This window comes from Cydia fagiglandana, chromosome 11 (genome assembly GCF_963556715.1).
Source record: "Cydia fagiglandana chromosome 11, ilCydFagi1.1, whole genome shotgun sequence".
Taxonomy (NCBI): domain Eukaryota; kingdom Metazoa; phylum Arthropoda; class Insecta; order Lepidoptera; family Tortricidae; genus Cydia; species Cydia fagiglandana.
Window position 1 is genome coordinate 13,208,024 of NC_085942.1, and position 14,459 is coordinate 13,222,482.

At 39.0% G+C, this 14,459-nt stretch overlaps 1 protein-coding gene and 1 non-coding gene across 2 annotated transcripts; one reads left to right on the plus strand and one right to left on the minus strand.

The window, feature by feature from the left end:
• The first annotated feature begins 4,538 nt into the window (after positions 1–4,538).
• On the plus strand, positions 4,539–4,611 carry Trnar-acg (transfer RNA arginine (anticodon ACG)). Its single transcript has one exon. It is a non-coding gene; the product is annotated as a tRNA-Arg (tRNA).
• A 1,304-nt stretch (positions 4,612–5,915) lies between these two features.
• LOC134669016 (protein extra-macrochaetae) lies at positions 5,916–10,990 on the minus strand. The gene is made up of 2 exons (XM_063526536.1): positions 10,528–10,990; positions 5,916–7,186 (listed from the first exon to the last, which is right to left on the minus strand). The coding sequence occupies exons 1-2, from the start codon at positions 10,909–10,911 to the stop codon at positions 7,145–7,147; spliced, it is 426 nt and encodes a 141-aa protein (XP_063382606.1). The 5' UTR covers positions 10,912–10,990; the 3' UTR covers positions 5,916–7,144.
• Between the last annotated feature and the right edge of the window lie 3,469 nt (positions 10,991–14,459).

A 14,459-nucleotide genomic window follows, 5' to 3' on the forward strand; every position in this document is an offset into this window, starting at 1 on the left:
TATTGAGGTTTTTCATTTATCCAGGTGCCAATTAACCAGGTTTCACTGTAGTACCTATAGGTATCCGTAGGTATAATAAGTACTTATATTTCGCATTATGATTAATTTGGCCTAAATTTACGTGTGTACCATACGTTCAGAACGACAAGTCGGCACGGCATAATATTACTTTGCAAGAACTTTTTTTTTCCGTTCCGAGTCTTATGTAAGATATGCTGATATTCTTGAAAATCAATTATTTTTCCAGAATTTATAGGAGATATATAAAGTTCATATAATATTGATCGGAGCTGTATTAATAAAGAAATGCTATCTTGATCGTGCATTGCATAAGAAAGTTGAATATTGTTTAGTCCACGAATTGCGTGGCTATTGTTCGGCGAGGTTGCGTGCGGTCATCTTACAGCAGGCATTGTTATGCTTACACCGCGGCGCGGCGCCTAGTTACACCTCTCGTTTATGTTAAAGTGACATTCCATTTCCAACTGCAGCTGCAATACTGTTCATTTTCTATGGCAATTGACAATGACAGCGACGCGTTTCCATAGTAAAATGAACAGTATTGCAGCTGCAGTTGGAAATGGAATGTCACTCTTACTGCTCTGAACAGTCGACGTCAAAGATATACATTTTTGCACCTTACTCCTTTGTACCAAGGCGAAAAATATAAATATATCTTTGACGTCGACTGTACATGGCCTTAGCAAACTAAAGTTACTGCTAGCCAGTGGTTTGGTGGATTTCATAATTTCATGGAACATGGGAAACAACTGCAATTCTATCAATTTGTAACTGAGCGTGGAAAGGGTGTTGTAGATTTGCATTATGAGTTTTCAGGTAACTGTAACCACTCATAATCAGACGGACGCTTGTTTGTTTTTATCTTTAAAAAAAACCGTGTGCATGACGCACTAACGCAGGGTGAAGTGTTCTATTACATTCATTTAGTTTTTAATGAATAAAGCAAATTAGGAACCCAAAAAGTAAGGTCTATTAACGTCCTCCGATGCGAACAGCGAAATGCGATAGATAGGACAGTAATTCGTATGTACGCATCAGAAAGCGATTACGACATTTCAAGATATAAAGTAGGTACAGCAAGTGATTTTTTCCACCATGTACATATACATATACCTACATCAAGTAAACAATCTTTTATTAATGTATTAACCAGAACCGTTAGTGATATGATATCGTAGTGCTTCTAAGATAGCGGTCTGGCGTGTCAGGTGCCGCAGGTGTTTGCACTTGCCGGTGTGAGCGCACTAAACTGATAGCGCTGATAGCTGATACCGATAGCTACGCTTAGCTGGCCCACAAACCTTTACATTACCGTGTTATCATACAGCTTACAAATTAGATAGATTAAGTACTTAAGTACTTTACGAAAACCAACCACCATACGTTCATAACTTTGTTTCCCCCCGGCCTTGATGATTCCAAACTATCACAAAACAAATGTATCTACTTTATTTATGTCTCTCTATGACTATGACTGTTTATCTGAAAGTCACAAGATGAAGGCTAATGCTTTTAGTTACTGAAATATACATTTTTCAGTTTCTATTTGTAGCAAAAATTGCAGGCCAAGCAGCTTGTCTAATTTTGTAGTTGTTAGATTCGTCATAGTTAGCGACTTTTAACATTAAGTACCTACTTGTTGGCTTCACGTAGAAGGCCAATACTGAACTAACAAAGTAAAATAAACACAGCGCTTGGGTAGATGGCGAGTAAACATGCCTACATACATAACGTCGCGTCAGGTAGGTAACTCGAACGTGCACGAAATCGCAATTAGGATTACTGTCCTCTGGAAAGCAATACAAAATGACATACAAGAACGGTATTTTTTTGAAGTAAGTAAGGATTTTTTTATGTTTACACAAGATTTGTGTAGTGTGTGGAGGACAAAATAAAATAAATTCAAAGATAACTTGACAACTGTTTCCATTGGGTGTAGTAAAAGTATTTTTCGCAAGAAGATATAAAGTTAAGATTATACCTACATCAAAATTTCAGGATCCTGCTCTTGCTGAAAAAATCCTATGACGCATTTTGATGCGTGGTGCCTACGAGCTATATTATTTTCAATTTCAGAGCCTGAATATGTTCAGTTAAAAAATTATACCCTTTAAATTAAACGAGGAAAGAATAAGAATGAGTGGGTATTTTATAGCACAAGGGGAAAAAAGATGTTCAATTGTATACATTATTATATGAAAATATTATACCTAGTTGCACATGATATGGTAGCCATAATGTCGGTGAATGGGGAAAACTGCAAGGAAAAGTTTTTGTCTTAATTATAATATACTAATTCGTAGGTTTTTAGGGTTCCGTAGCCAAATGGCAAAAAACGGAACCCTTATAGATTCGTCATGTCTGTCTGTCTGTCTGTCTGTCTGTCTGTCCGTCCGTATGTCACAGCCACTTTTTTCCGAAACTATAAGCTCTATACTGTTGAAAATTGGTAAGTAGATGTCTTCTGTGAACCGCATTAAGTTTTTTATACAAAAATAGAAAAAAAAACAATAATTTTTTAGGGTTCCCCATACATAGAACTGAAACTCAATTTTTTTTCTTCATCAAACCCATACGTGTGGGGTATCTATGGATAGGTCTTCAAAAATGATATTGAGGTTTCTAATATCATTTTCTTCTAAACTGAATAGTTTGCGCGAGAGACACTTCCAAAGTGGTAAAATGTGTGTCCCCCCCCTGTAACTTCTAAAATAAGAGAATGATAAAACTAAAAAAAATATATGATGTACATTACCATGCAAACTTCCACCGAAAATTGGTTTGAACAAGATTTGGTAATTAGTTTTTTTTTAAGACGTCATAAACCGTAAACCGCAATTTTATTATGTTACTTGCTGTTACGGAACCCTTCATGGGCGAGTCCGACTCGCACTTGGCCGCATTTTTTTTTTGTGAAATTCAGAAAGTTCGTAAAACTACTATTCGTTGCATGACTTCTTTTATCGATACAGAACGAATCAGTTACATAGTATATGTACCTATATTATAACTCTTGCAGTGTGTATAATGATTTTTAAGTATTTTTATTTTTTTTCAATAAATATTTTTACGTTAAGTACAGACTAACAATGAAAAATTTTAACAATATTTTTCAACTAGTATTATAGTTTCGGTTTAACACTGCTGCATAGAGGGAAATTTACATAGGAATGTTAGCAGAGCAGGCCCTTCAGCATAACCACGCATTTCCCGTGTCGCGATTCGCCGCGGTTTCAGCGCGCGATAAGAACAGCTGCCACCTGTGCCGTTATCACGCCGTAAGCCGGTACCCGGGGATGCCAAGGTTCAGGACAATGGTATCCGGTAAACTAATGAACCGAGCGAATAATAACTAATCACTTTTACTGTAGTACCTAATTAGAGTAATTAGCATGCACGTGTGGCTTGCCAAATATTTCAACTGACCTTAGAGCTTAGTAGACTTATCCATGTTATTACTTTTTCCATAGATTAACGATCATGCTGTTTTTTTCTTTTGTGCGATGTATTTACGGTATCTATTAAAATAATATATAAACTGTAATAAAACTTGTGATATATTTAACTCCAATAGTTATAAAAAGCTAAAGTGCAAGTGTACCGAAAAGTAGGAAAATAAGGCAGTTAGGCCGGTACGGCTTGAGGCACACCTGTTTGATGGTGTTATCACTATCAGGAGATACGCTATCGTTCATCAAACAACGACGTTCTTACTTCGCAGTATGAGAAGCCAATTTATTCTAATTCTAAAGCAAGTTTAGGTACTTACATTTCTGAAGACAGACCAAAAAAGAGATGACGTCACCACTTTTTCTAAAAACCTGTCTGTCTTAACTGTAGTCTTATATATCAATGAAACCAATGACTTCAATTTAAAATTATTGTACATGTACGTCCACCTTGTATTGTACCCCAATTGGATCCATTGACAAAGTAATTAGGCCAGTCAAATTAGATAAAAAAAACAGCATTTTAAGGAATTTATTCCCAGCAAGCTGGAAATCATTTTAATACCTTCATTTGGTCCTAAATTAAATACGTTATATTCCCAGGAGGTGTAGATAAATTTTGGGAGCTTTGGGAGATATATTTTACCTTAGATTGACAAAACCACTCGATTATATAACACGATTTAACAAAAGAAAAGAAATTCTACGTGGCGGCCATTTTTAAAAATCTTTGACTACGAATTCACATTAAGGTACCTTTCGGATCCTCAGAGGTCAATTTCTATCATGATCAAAGCCAATTTTCCCTCGGATGTACCATTTTTGAACTATAAGCAAAAAACCGAAAAAAAGTCAACATTTTTTCAACAGCTCCTTGAATGGAGCAAACTCGAATTACATTAATGAACCAAATGAAAGTATGAAGACGATTTCCAACTTGCTGAGAATTGATTCCTGGAAGAAATCTAATTTGACTGGCCTTAATATTTTTAGAATTGATAAGAATAAGTTGTTGACCTGGTGAGCCGTTCGGAGACGAACTTACATAATTTAAAGCTCTACCAACCTGGCCCTGTGGCGCAATGGATAACGCGTCTGACTACGGATCAGAAGATTCCAGGTTCGAATCCTGGCAGGGTCGCGAAAATTCTTTTTAATTTTAGGATTTCCACGGATTTTCTTTTTTTTTACCTGTCTTCAACAATTAGTCGTTTTGTTTACTCATCTACGAGTGTGATGGCTACGCGTTAATGTTTGGCGAACAAGCGTTTCGTTTAATAAAGTTATAAGGTAGAGCATAATAAAATGCACTTTATGGCTTAAATGATAGAGTTTAAAATGATATTGGTGTGATTCCAATGAGTGTTTCAGCAAAAAACGTCTTTATTACTGGTGTTGGAGAGACGACTTTAGCGTATGAGGCGTGGTACTTGTTAAATTATGATTATAAACACGCAGCTGACCAAATATTGTAGTTTGTAGTCGCGATAATTGGCCGTGATGCAATCGCGTGATCTCTCGGCTCCATGAGCATTACCCGTGTCAGTTTCTTACTAGCTTTTTAAAGAAATAATAAATCAAATATTGAGTTTGGAGGCCACCATTTCAATATATTATATAGATTCCGTCTAACCTAAATTTGCACCGACTAACGAGAAAGTAAGAGAGGTTCATTATAAACGTCATATTCTACAGAAATTTGACATTAATGATTTGATAACATTTGCCATACTTTGTGATTGCAAATAGCATGTAGAGCGAGTATTATATTCTTTGATGTAGAGTTAGCTTGATCCGACTCTAGCCGATAATTTTCGTGCGTTTTCATGTAATTTCTATATTTGAGAGATGGTAATCTTTTTTGCGTAGGTATCTTAGCAGGTTTGTATTGTGAAACTTTAAATCTATTTATTTCGTAAGCATGTAGTACGCTTACAGCCCAAACTGCTTGACAATTTTTTAAATACCTATGTATTTGTATTCGTTGTAAGAATTTACTAACTTCTCGAATGCCGAAATGCGGAATCCATGTTAGTATTCGGTATTGAATTTGCTTGTGAGAGTATAAACACTAAGGCATCTCCCATTATTTTTATAAATTGATATTTCCAATCCAATAAAGAGTTTATTCCAGTGAGAATTACAATTGAACCCTTGATCTTCGTTTTGTGGCCTTGGTCATAGAGAAATAAGTATAAACTTTAGAGTTCTCACTCCATTTACCAGTTTCCTTACTTTATAAATACATATTTAATAAGTTATTATGCAAGGTATGGCAAAACCTATTATTAATAAGTTTTATGTAAACTGAACTTAATATAAATGTTTTTTTATGGAGTATTAGCATTACTAGCTATCTTATTTCCCTATGCCGTGGTGTAATGACAATGACATAGGTACTTATTCTATAGTACTTAAGGACGGGCACAAAGGAAACATTAAAAATAGTATTTCATTCAAAACTTTTTTATTCCAGTTTTCATTGATTCTTTTTTTGTTAAATAATCAGTGCAGATTTAAATCAATTACATTATAAATGACAGTATGAAAAAAAAAATTGAAAATAGTTTAGAAACTATACAGTAGTAGTAATTTGTGACCTATTTATTGATTTCGGACTGTATGGAACATTGTTAGGCGCGGCGTTAAATGCACGGTTATGTCTGTGGCACCCGAGCCGTGCCGGCAGCGGCCCGGCGACCGGCAGCGGCCCGGCGACCGGCGTCGGCGCCGGCGGCGCTGCCGGCCGCAGCAGGAGGCCGCCTCAACCATTGCGCACCGCCACCATCGATAAACTATTTGTACCACAAGGCGGGCACCCCGCCGTTAACTCATCCCTCAATAACTAAATCTATAACAGTCTATTTAAAATTATAATACATCATAATAAGAATTATATAAGATAATTAAAGCATTTTCACCTTATATTCAAAATAAAATCATAAAAGGTCTCAATTTGATAATTTTCCGCTAAAATTTAATATTTTTACATTTATTACATACACTATTTACATATAGGGCGTGCTCGACACAATTTATAAATTAAATGATAACGTTTGCGCCGAGCACTTACTCGAACACAATAACCTATTCCGTATCCTAATAGCAACAAAATCGCCATGCAAAATCACACTCATGAAAATTTAAATTAATAAAATTATTTAGATAAACCAACTTTCAATCGGTTTACATCTTTGATATTAATGGAAGCATCGTTTAAGAACTAAGAATCTAGGACTGAAGATTAAACAGAAATACAATACAAGCAATTAATTTACAAATGAAAACATATTTATATGATAGATTCCGTGTAGGAATCACAATATCAATGTCGTAGCATTAATTCTAACTGGCAGTCCTGACTGGGTTTTAAGTGTTCCGTAAACCATTCAACACATAACATTCATAGGACTAACAACTAGTAAAGCTTTTTACATGAAATTAACAAAACAATCGGTCAGAGGTCGTCACTAACGATTGATTGCATTGCAATGCTGTCTCCTCCCGTAATGCCACAAATTACATTAAATTAACGTAGCACTTATATTGATCGTAACGAGATCGTACTTAGGATGTCTTCGCGAGAGGCTCGCCCGCGCGGTGTCGTCGTCGCCGTGCGCGGCCTCCTTCACGAGGTATATTTAATTTTACCATATAATATTTATCTTCTTAATCTAGCAGAGTGGCCTGTCCTGCTGGCTTTGCTTTTCTACCGCCTGTAACAATAAGAAAAACATAGGTAAGTATAGGTATAATAAATAACTAACCTTCTATTAAATGAAGGGTTCAGAATGACAGAAGGCAAACCCTTGCCACCCAATTCAAGGCGGACGAGGGTGCAGTTACCAATCGTTGCACAGATGCGCGCGCACATGTTCGCTTAAAATTCTTCTCTTATAAACAACTGTGATGTAATTGAAGAAGGCAGTGAAAATGGTTCGGATCGATTAATATTTCGTGATAAAGTTAATCACAATTACTCGGTAGCCAGTAATTGCGACAAATAGCGTATCGAGTGTCGCACGCATCCCGGCCCGCGTCCGGCCATCTGTCACCGCATGTGTGCTCCATATCAACACTTTTTAATTCATTAGCGTTTTGACAATGGGTCCATTATTTCCCTGTCCTAAATTAGTTGAGGGATGCGTGTAAAGTCAGAAGTGGGGGAAAATAACCTTTAGAATAAAACGCTGGCTAGATAAGTACTGTAGGAAATCAGTTACGCGAACTCAGCAGGATGTTTTGGTTGAAGGAGTAGTTGTTCGATTGCAGTTTCAGCATAACTTTTTCGGTGCTAAGTGTTAGATTACTGCTTCCCGTCCGCACATCCGCGCCGCAGCTGAGCGGGCGCACGTGGCCACACCCTATTTACGGACACATACCAAAGGGAGAGCACACATGTTCCGACAGATCGGGACTTTGCGAGCACACGTGAAATCCCTTTATGTGACGAGCATTGTCGACTGGATAATAAAAAGGTAGGTATGAGCGTCGCATTTATTTAGCTATCCGGCTACCGGTGGCGGCCGTCACGTGTGCTCTGTGCGCAGCTGTGAGCAACCGTTAGCCGCACAATGCCCTCGATCGATCCGTCGGCGATGGAATTGATCGGCGAAATCGTTGCACGTGCAAAGTTTTGCGGAGACATTTCGCGGTGGACTGCATTGTCTACTCGCCGCCGCCGCAGTTTATTAGTTCGGAGAAGCGTAAAGGTGCTCGTAAAACTTTCACGTGCGATTTATGCGTGGCGAGGTGCGCGGAGACTGAGATATTCAGAGGAGCAGAGAGCGTGGGCGTGGACACCTGGCCGCTCGTTAGTGTCGCCTGTCGCCCGGCGGTCGCGACTCGAGCAAGCCGTGTAGGCGCTAAGCTGCCATCCTTTTGTATCTGACGCAGCACCAACACAGCCTAAATTAATCTGATCAACGAACATGTGGCGGCCGCCATCTGATAGATTAGTTTATTGGGAAGCTGTTTAAAATTCCTAAATTAATTTTGAGGAGAATCATGCGGGTGTATGACTAACTGATACGCCATTTATATTTTTGTTAAGATTGACAGCAGAGTATAATACAAATAACAATTCTTTTCATGTGATGATCATAAAGGGGTACCTGCATTATTTTATTATAGGTACCTAAGTTGGTAACGGTAGTGTCTCCTGCTGTGCCTAGCCGCGGTTGTTTCGGGGCGATGTAATACAATTACGGACAATATTGGGTTCAAGCTGCAAAGGACAAAAACGTGAGTGAGAGCGGAGGAATCGAGTGGTAATGTCGGCGAAAGGTCCCACGGCCTCGCGAGTTCATGCAGCTGCGAGCAACAATTACCGTCGCTGAGATAGCGGCGTGGCGTATGCTCGTGACCGGAGTTTGTGGCACACGGCGATGCCCCGCCAGATATCACCGTGAAATGCCGCCTCACGATGCCTCGGATTCCGGCACGATCGCCTCGAGCCTTCTTTTTGTAGGTACGCTTTATACAAGAGCTTATTTAGATTTGAACTACAGTCATATGAGATTTTATACTTCAAGTTATTCCTCGTCTGTTTCGAAGAATGCGGTCCGATTAATCGGCATTCCGATACTGTATTGTAGTAGGCGGTACATTAGTATATCGTGCGATGTCGCCGGCGCCCGGAGCTCATTAATTCAGTGGTGCTTGTTTATTGGATACCTGAGTAATATGATCTATGTTTATCGGTGTATTGTAATAAATATACTATTCTGAATTCTTTGTATACTATATCTAGAGAATTAATTTTAATTAGCAATCCGAATACAACCGGAAAACTATTTTAGTTATATCTTTTAGACCTCTTAGTTGACATTGGAATGCGGTAAAGGGTTAAAGGGTAACTGGTTTATAAAACATTGTTTTGTTGTATTAATAACAGACGCTAGGTTCAATGGATTTGTGAACGGGATTTTATTGTTGCAGTTGTCGTCTGTTTGGTCAGTTGCTCTGCTGTAAATTCTGAGTAGCACGTCGTGTCCCCTAAATCAAGCTGTCGTGGGCATTTCTCTCGGCTCCAACAGCGGCAGATATTAAAATTTACGTGGCTCGGGCAAGTATTAACGACCAGCGCCTGGGGCAGTAATCGCAAGGCGCTCGAATAAATCCTGCGCGATGCACCTGCCGCTCTGACGGGGCAGCAAAATCTTAGTGCAATTTTAGATGATTCCGTTCGGTGTCGGAATCTCTGCGTATCTCGGGGGCAATTTGAAACAAGACGCAACGGCCAGCTCGCGCAGGTGTTAGGCGGAATGTTAAACGAGGCTTAAATATGTGTTGAATATTCAAATAGTGTGTCAGTACACGGCCGTTTACGCGGCGCCGGCGCAGGTGGCCGCGCTTCAAGGCTGAAAATCAAAACAGTCGTCACGCATGCGTGAACAGCGGTTTAGATTGTGGCTGTTGTTTACCTATAGACCTAAGCACTACTCAAATACTTCTTAGAATTAATGTACCTACAGCGTTTGAATGGTTCGCTTAAATGTTTGACGAATAGGACTGACATCTGAGATCATGGGAACCTTTAGCATGTTTTGAGGCTTAAGTTTCCGAGTCTATGCATGCGATAGTGACGTCTCGCCGTCGCTTGTGAAACTCGGCATCTCCGCTTTTACCTTCCCGCGCTTGCGAAACGCGCAGGTGCGCGCGCGCCGCAAAAACAACGACGCGCCCGATTTCATTTACTTTAGCTAGGCGAACAAGTTGTTTATTGGCGCGTATGCATCGCCAATTGTACAAATTCAATATATATTTAAAAGTTTTAGCGAATTCATTTTCAACATGGCTAGTGCCTGCGCTTCTGTACATATTTATAGGTTGACATGGAAAAATTGTAAATATGGTAACTGAATTTAATACTTAGAAAATATATTACTCAGTTATTTTACATAGTTAAGCAATTTAAGTAAAGAAAAGAAAACACTTCTTTATCGTCAATGTTTTCAGGTTTTCACCCGGCTTTGAGACTGGTATTCCGTGAAAACTCTGATAAAGTAAACAAAGTGTAAGGTTTCAGTTTTTATAGGAAAAAATAGAAACTAACCGTTTGATTGTGGTGTTCATGAGCTGCAGGTGTTCTGCGGAGGATGGTGTTGGGCTGCGGGCGCGGGCCCAGCGGGCGGCGCTGCTGCGGCGGGCGGCGGGCCGGGCACGGGGCGCCGGCCAGCGCACCCTCCGCGTCGAACTGATCCATGGCGGGATGGTTCTCCAGCGCTGACTGTAGGTCACAGATGTAATCGATGACGTGCTGAATCACCTCCAACTTTGAGATCTTCCGGTTTTTGGGCATGAATGGCACCAGGTCCTGTAGCTTCGAGAGATACATCTGGATCTCTGCGTTTTCGCCTTCCCTGTGCCTCTGCACGCGCCCACCGGCAATCGCCGGCACGGAAGCGCCGGTCGCGCACACTGCTGTTATCGCTTTCATTGTGGATTGTGAGTTGCACTGAACACGAGCACTGGAAATAACGTTATCGCGGACGCGTGTGGCGAGTGCGGACTGCGAGCGAGGAATGAGGAGATGCGCGGCGGCGCGTAGTATTTATGGTCACGGGCGGGGCGCGGGGCGGGGCCGGTCGGGCCAATGGGCTCGCGAGGCGAAGCCTGATTTTCCCATGGCGGCGGTGGGCGCCGCGTCTGCCTGCGTTGGGCGCTGGGCGCTGGGCGGCCCTGACTAAGGCCGTTGCGCTCGTGACATGCACTTTGTCCTGTATTGTTGACTTTTTGATCAAACATTTAATTTATACAATAATAATTAGGGAACTATACTTACAGTAACTTTGTGGATTAGACTCTAGTATTGATTAAATTGATTGTAAAGTTTTATTTTATTTCTTCTTGTTATGAATATCTTTTTTTCCATTTAGTAATTAAGATATTTTTAATGGAGACGAATTGTTTACTATTTATTTTAATTTTACTTTTTTCCTAGTTACAAGGTTACCTATGATGGGACTCACAACATTTTCCTATAAAAAATTATCATTATCACGCAGCTCCCCAACCATTCACCACGAATAAAATATGGAAGATAAGTCTGTACATAATTAGAAGTACCTATTTAATTCCATATAATGTGAATTAATATTATGTATATGTAATGTAAACGTAACGTAATAGCTTAACTAGATTAGTAGGTATAAAATGTATTATGATAATATCGCTAAATCGAATAATAGCCGCATGTAGAGCAGGTACTAAATTCATTTCTTTTGTAATTCAGATATATATGCAATTATGGTTATTAAACCATTATCAAATGTACACTTATGCGTATATTTATTTCCATGGATAAACGCTCTGTATATAGGCTGCATAAGTAAGTAAGTCGTTTAAAAAATGTAGAGTCGATGTTTTATTCTCACATCTGTCGTTCTCTTTCAACTCAATTGCCAACGTTGCAAGTTTTACAGTTTTCAGTAAGGTACTTGATACGAGATAAGCATTTTATATGCGTATAGAAACAAGTCTTGGTTATTCAACGCTCCTACAAGAGGAGAGCCAATCTCTACCCGACCTCAAAATTCAAGTCACCCTCTGCACCGATTAGTAAAGGTTAATAAAAGGCAATACCATATTACCTAGGCCTGAACAGGCTGCAGCGAGCGAGGTAGGGGGTAGGGGGGAGTGGAACAATGGCCGTACGTGACGGCATCCACTTGTCGCGGTCCCACGGGGACAGGTCCGCTGAAAGGCACCGCGGGCTCGGCTACCTGTAAAAAATACAAACGTACCCGAATGCGAATTAAATTATCAAGCTATTTGTGGACTGGATATGTCAATAAATTTTCCAATAATCTCATTCCTTTATTGCAATAAACAGTCTACCAGACGTATTCGATCAATGAGATACGTCAAATACTAGATATTGAAACGATATGGATCAGATATGTCAGTGTCAAATTTGTCGTCTCTTCAAACAAAAACGTCACTTTTGACAATTGTTGACGTATGTCATTGTTCGAATACGGCTGTACATCATGTTTTAACTAAGCCTACCTATCTAATTTACGGTAAGGTAGAGTCGTAATACGTGAAACGTTCATTACTTATATTTTTTATAGTTTAACGATTTTGAAATAGAGGCGAAAAGTTTTCAAACCTTATTTAACTAGATAAAAAAAGGTCGAAAGAACTGAAATTCGTTAAATATTAATTTACACTTCCTTTTGGATAATTCCTTATGCTTTTGAGGTGAATTCATATACCCTAAAGCAAAACAAACATGCGAGTACGCCAGTCCTGGGTTATCTGAATGATATGTATTTTTATAATCGCTAAATATGTAATAATAATTAACGCAAAATAATTGATAAACAGTATTAAACAGGTATGTAACTAGTTCCGGCCCGGGTATAATACCTAATCATGCCTGCGTATATAATGATGTAACTAAATCCTTAATAACACCTGACTGCACTAAGATAAGCGACAACGCGACTACGACAACAACATCGACAGTAAACAACCACTAAAAAGACTCTGAGACAAAATTTATTTGTCATTATCTCGCATTATCTATCGCGGTGTCATGTATTACAATTAGTAAGGAAAGGGGCTAACATCTAACATTGTTTTAGGATACTTAACCCAATAAAATGAGCACTTTCTAATAGCTACCTCTGTAACCTTTGTTAGACGTGTTCCATCCGTGGCGGCAACCAAACCTCACGTACCTAAATCGTTACTGGCTCCTATGCGACCACACAAAGAGGTCCGAATCGTAACAACTACAGTCCAATGACCATAAAAAACGAGCGCGGCAAAAAGTCGAGTCACCTTGGAGGCGGGAGTAAAGAACTCAGGTAGTGAATTGCTTCATTTGGTGTTATTTGGAACGCCATTTAAATTTAAGTGATGCGATTCAAATAACGCAATTAAGTGGTGACGAATCACGGACATGGACAGTCAAGTGGACTTCCTGGGAAAAGAAAAGTTCTTATTGTTTTCGTTTACCGTTATGCTATTTATTAAATATTATTTCTCATGAATTGCTTCTTATTTATTTATTATTAATAGCTGATCGATAGTTAAAAAAAACTAAGTTAAATAAAAAAATAACCGACCAACATTGGTAGCACAACGGTTTCCGTCCAACAATAATAGTTTACTTTTATTAACAGGTTAAAACGATAGTTTGTTATTTCAATCTTTTATTGCTGAGCTGAAACCAGCTATTGACAATATTAGATTTACAGGCGTCAATTAGTTGCCATACCTGCAAATAGATATTGTCTAAACACGTACGATTTTTTGCGCCCTGTCTTGATGCCGATGTGGTATCAAAAGCACCTTGCAGTTCAATTTGTTTCGGAATATTGTCTTAGGGCAGCAGGTATTCTCTTTTGTCGATTTGGTGGCGACAAGTACAAAAAAATATTATGGAAAAAATTAGCGGCCAGATAAATATACCTTAACAACTTTGAAATAAGTAAGATGCTTTTATGTCTGTGTAAATAAATGATGAAGGTGTAGACGCGAAAAAAATCGCTTGCTGAGCATCTCTAATCGCTTTGTTCTATCAGGTGAGAAAATGGCGAGACAGGGCCGAATATCTGTTATTATGTCAGAGGACCATAAAATTTATGACCATCTTAATTTGTACTGTAAACAGGAAAGGTACAAGGGACAAGTGGTGCTCGGTGGAGATTATCTATTAATGTTAAACATAGGGTGACGGGACAAGTAGGACCTACTTAATTTTAGATACGGGTTTCTATGCTAGTATAACTACCGCTGATTTTTTCGAGTTCATAGATTTTATCGTTTCAGTTCATTTGTCGTTGACCTCGTCTTATCTCCGAAAGTGATAATATAGATAGAACCGAAGACGCAAGCAAAAAACGTTGAGTCGCCAAAATTTTTTGTAGTTATGAGATTATAATTACAAGGTAAGAAAGAGGTATACTTTATGTATCTTAGTAAATATGTAATCTATCTATATATAAATGCAAGTGTCCTGACTGACTGACTGAC

What these genes read in the sequence shown, in the direction of transcription:
- LOC134669016 (XM_063526536.1), bottom strand. Translation starts at nt 10,911, where the DNA reads ATGAAAGCGATAACAGCAGTGTGCGCGACCGGCGCTTCCGTGCCGGCG. An exon ending in ATGAACACCACAATCAAACG is followed by an intron (nt 7,187 to 10,527) that starts GTTAGTTTCTAT and finishes TTATTGTTACAG; the next exon opens with GCGGTAGAAAAGCAAAGCCA.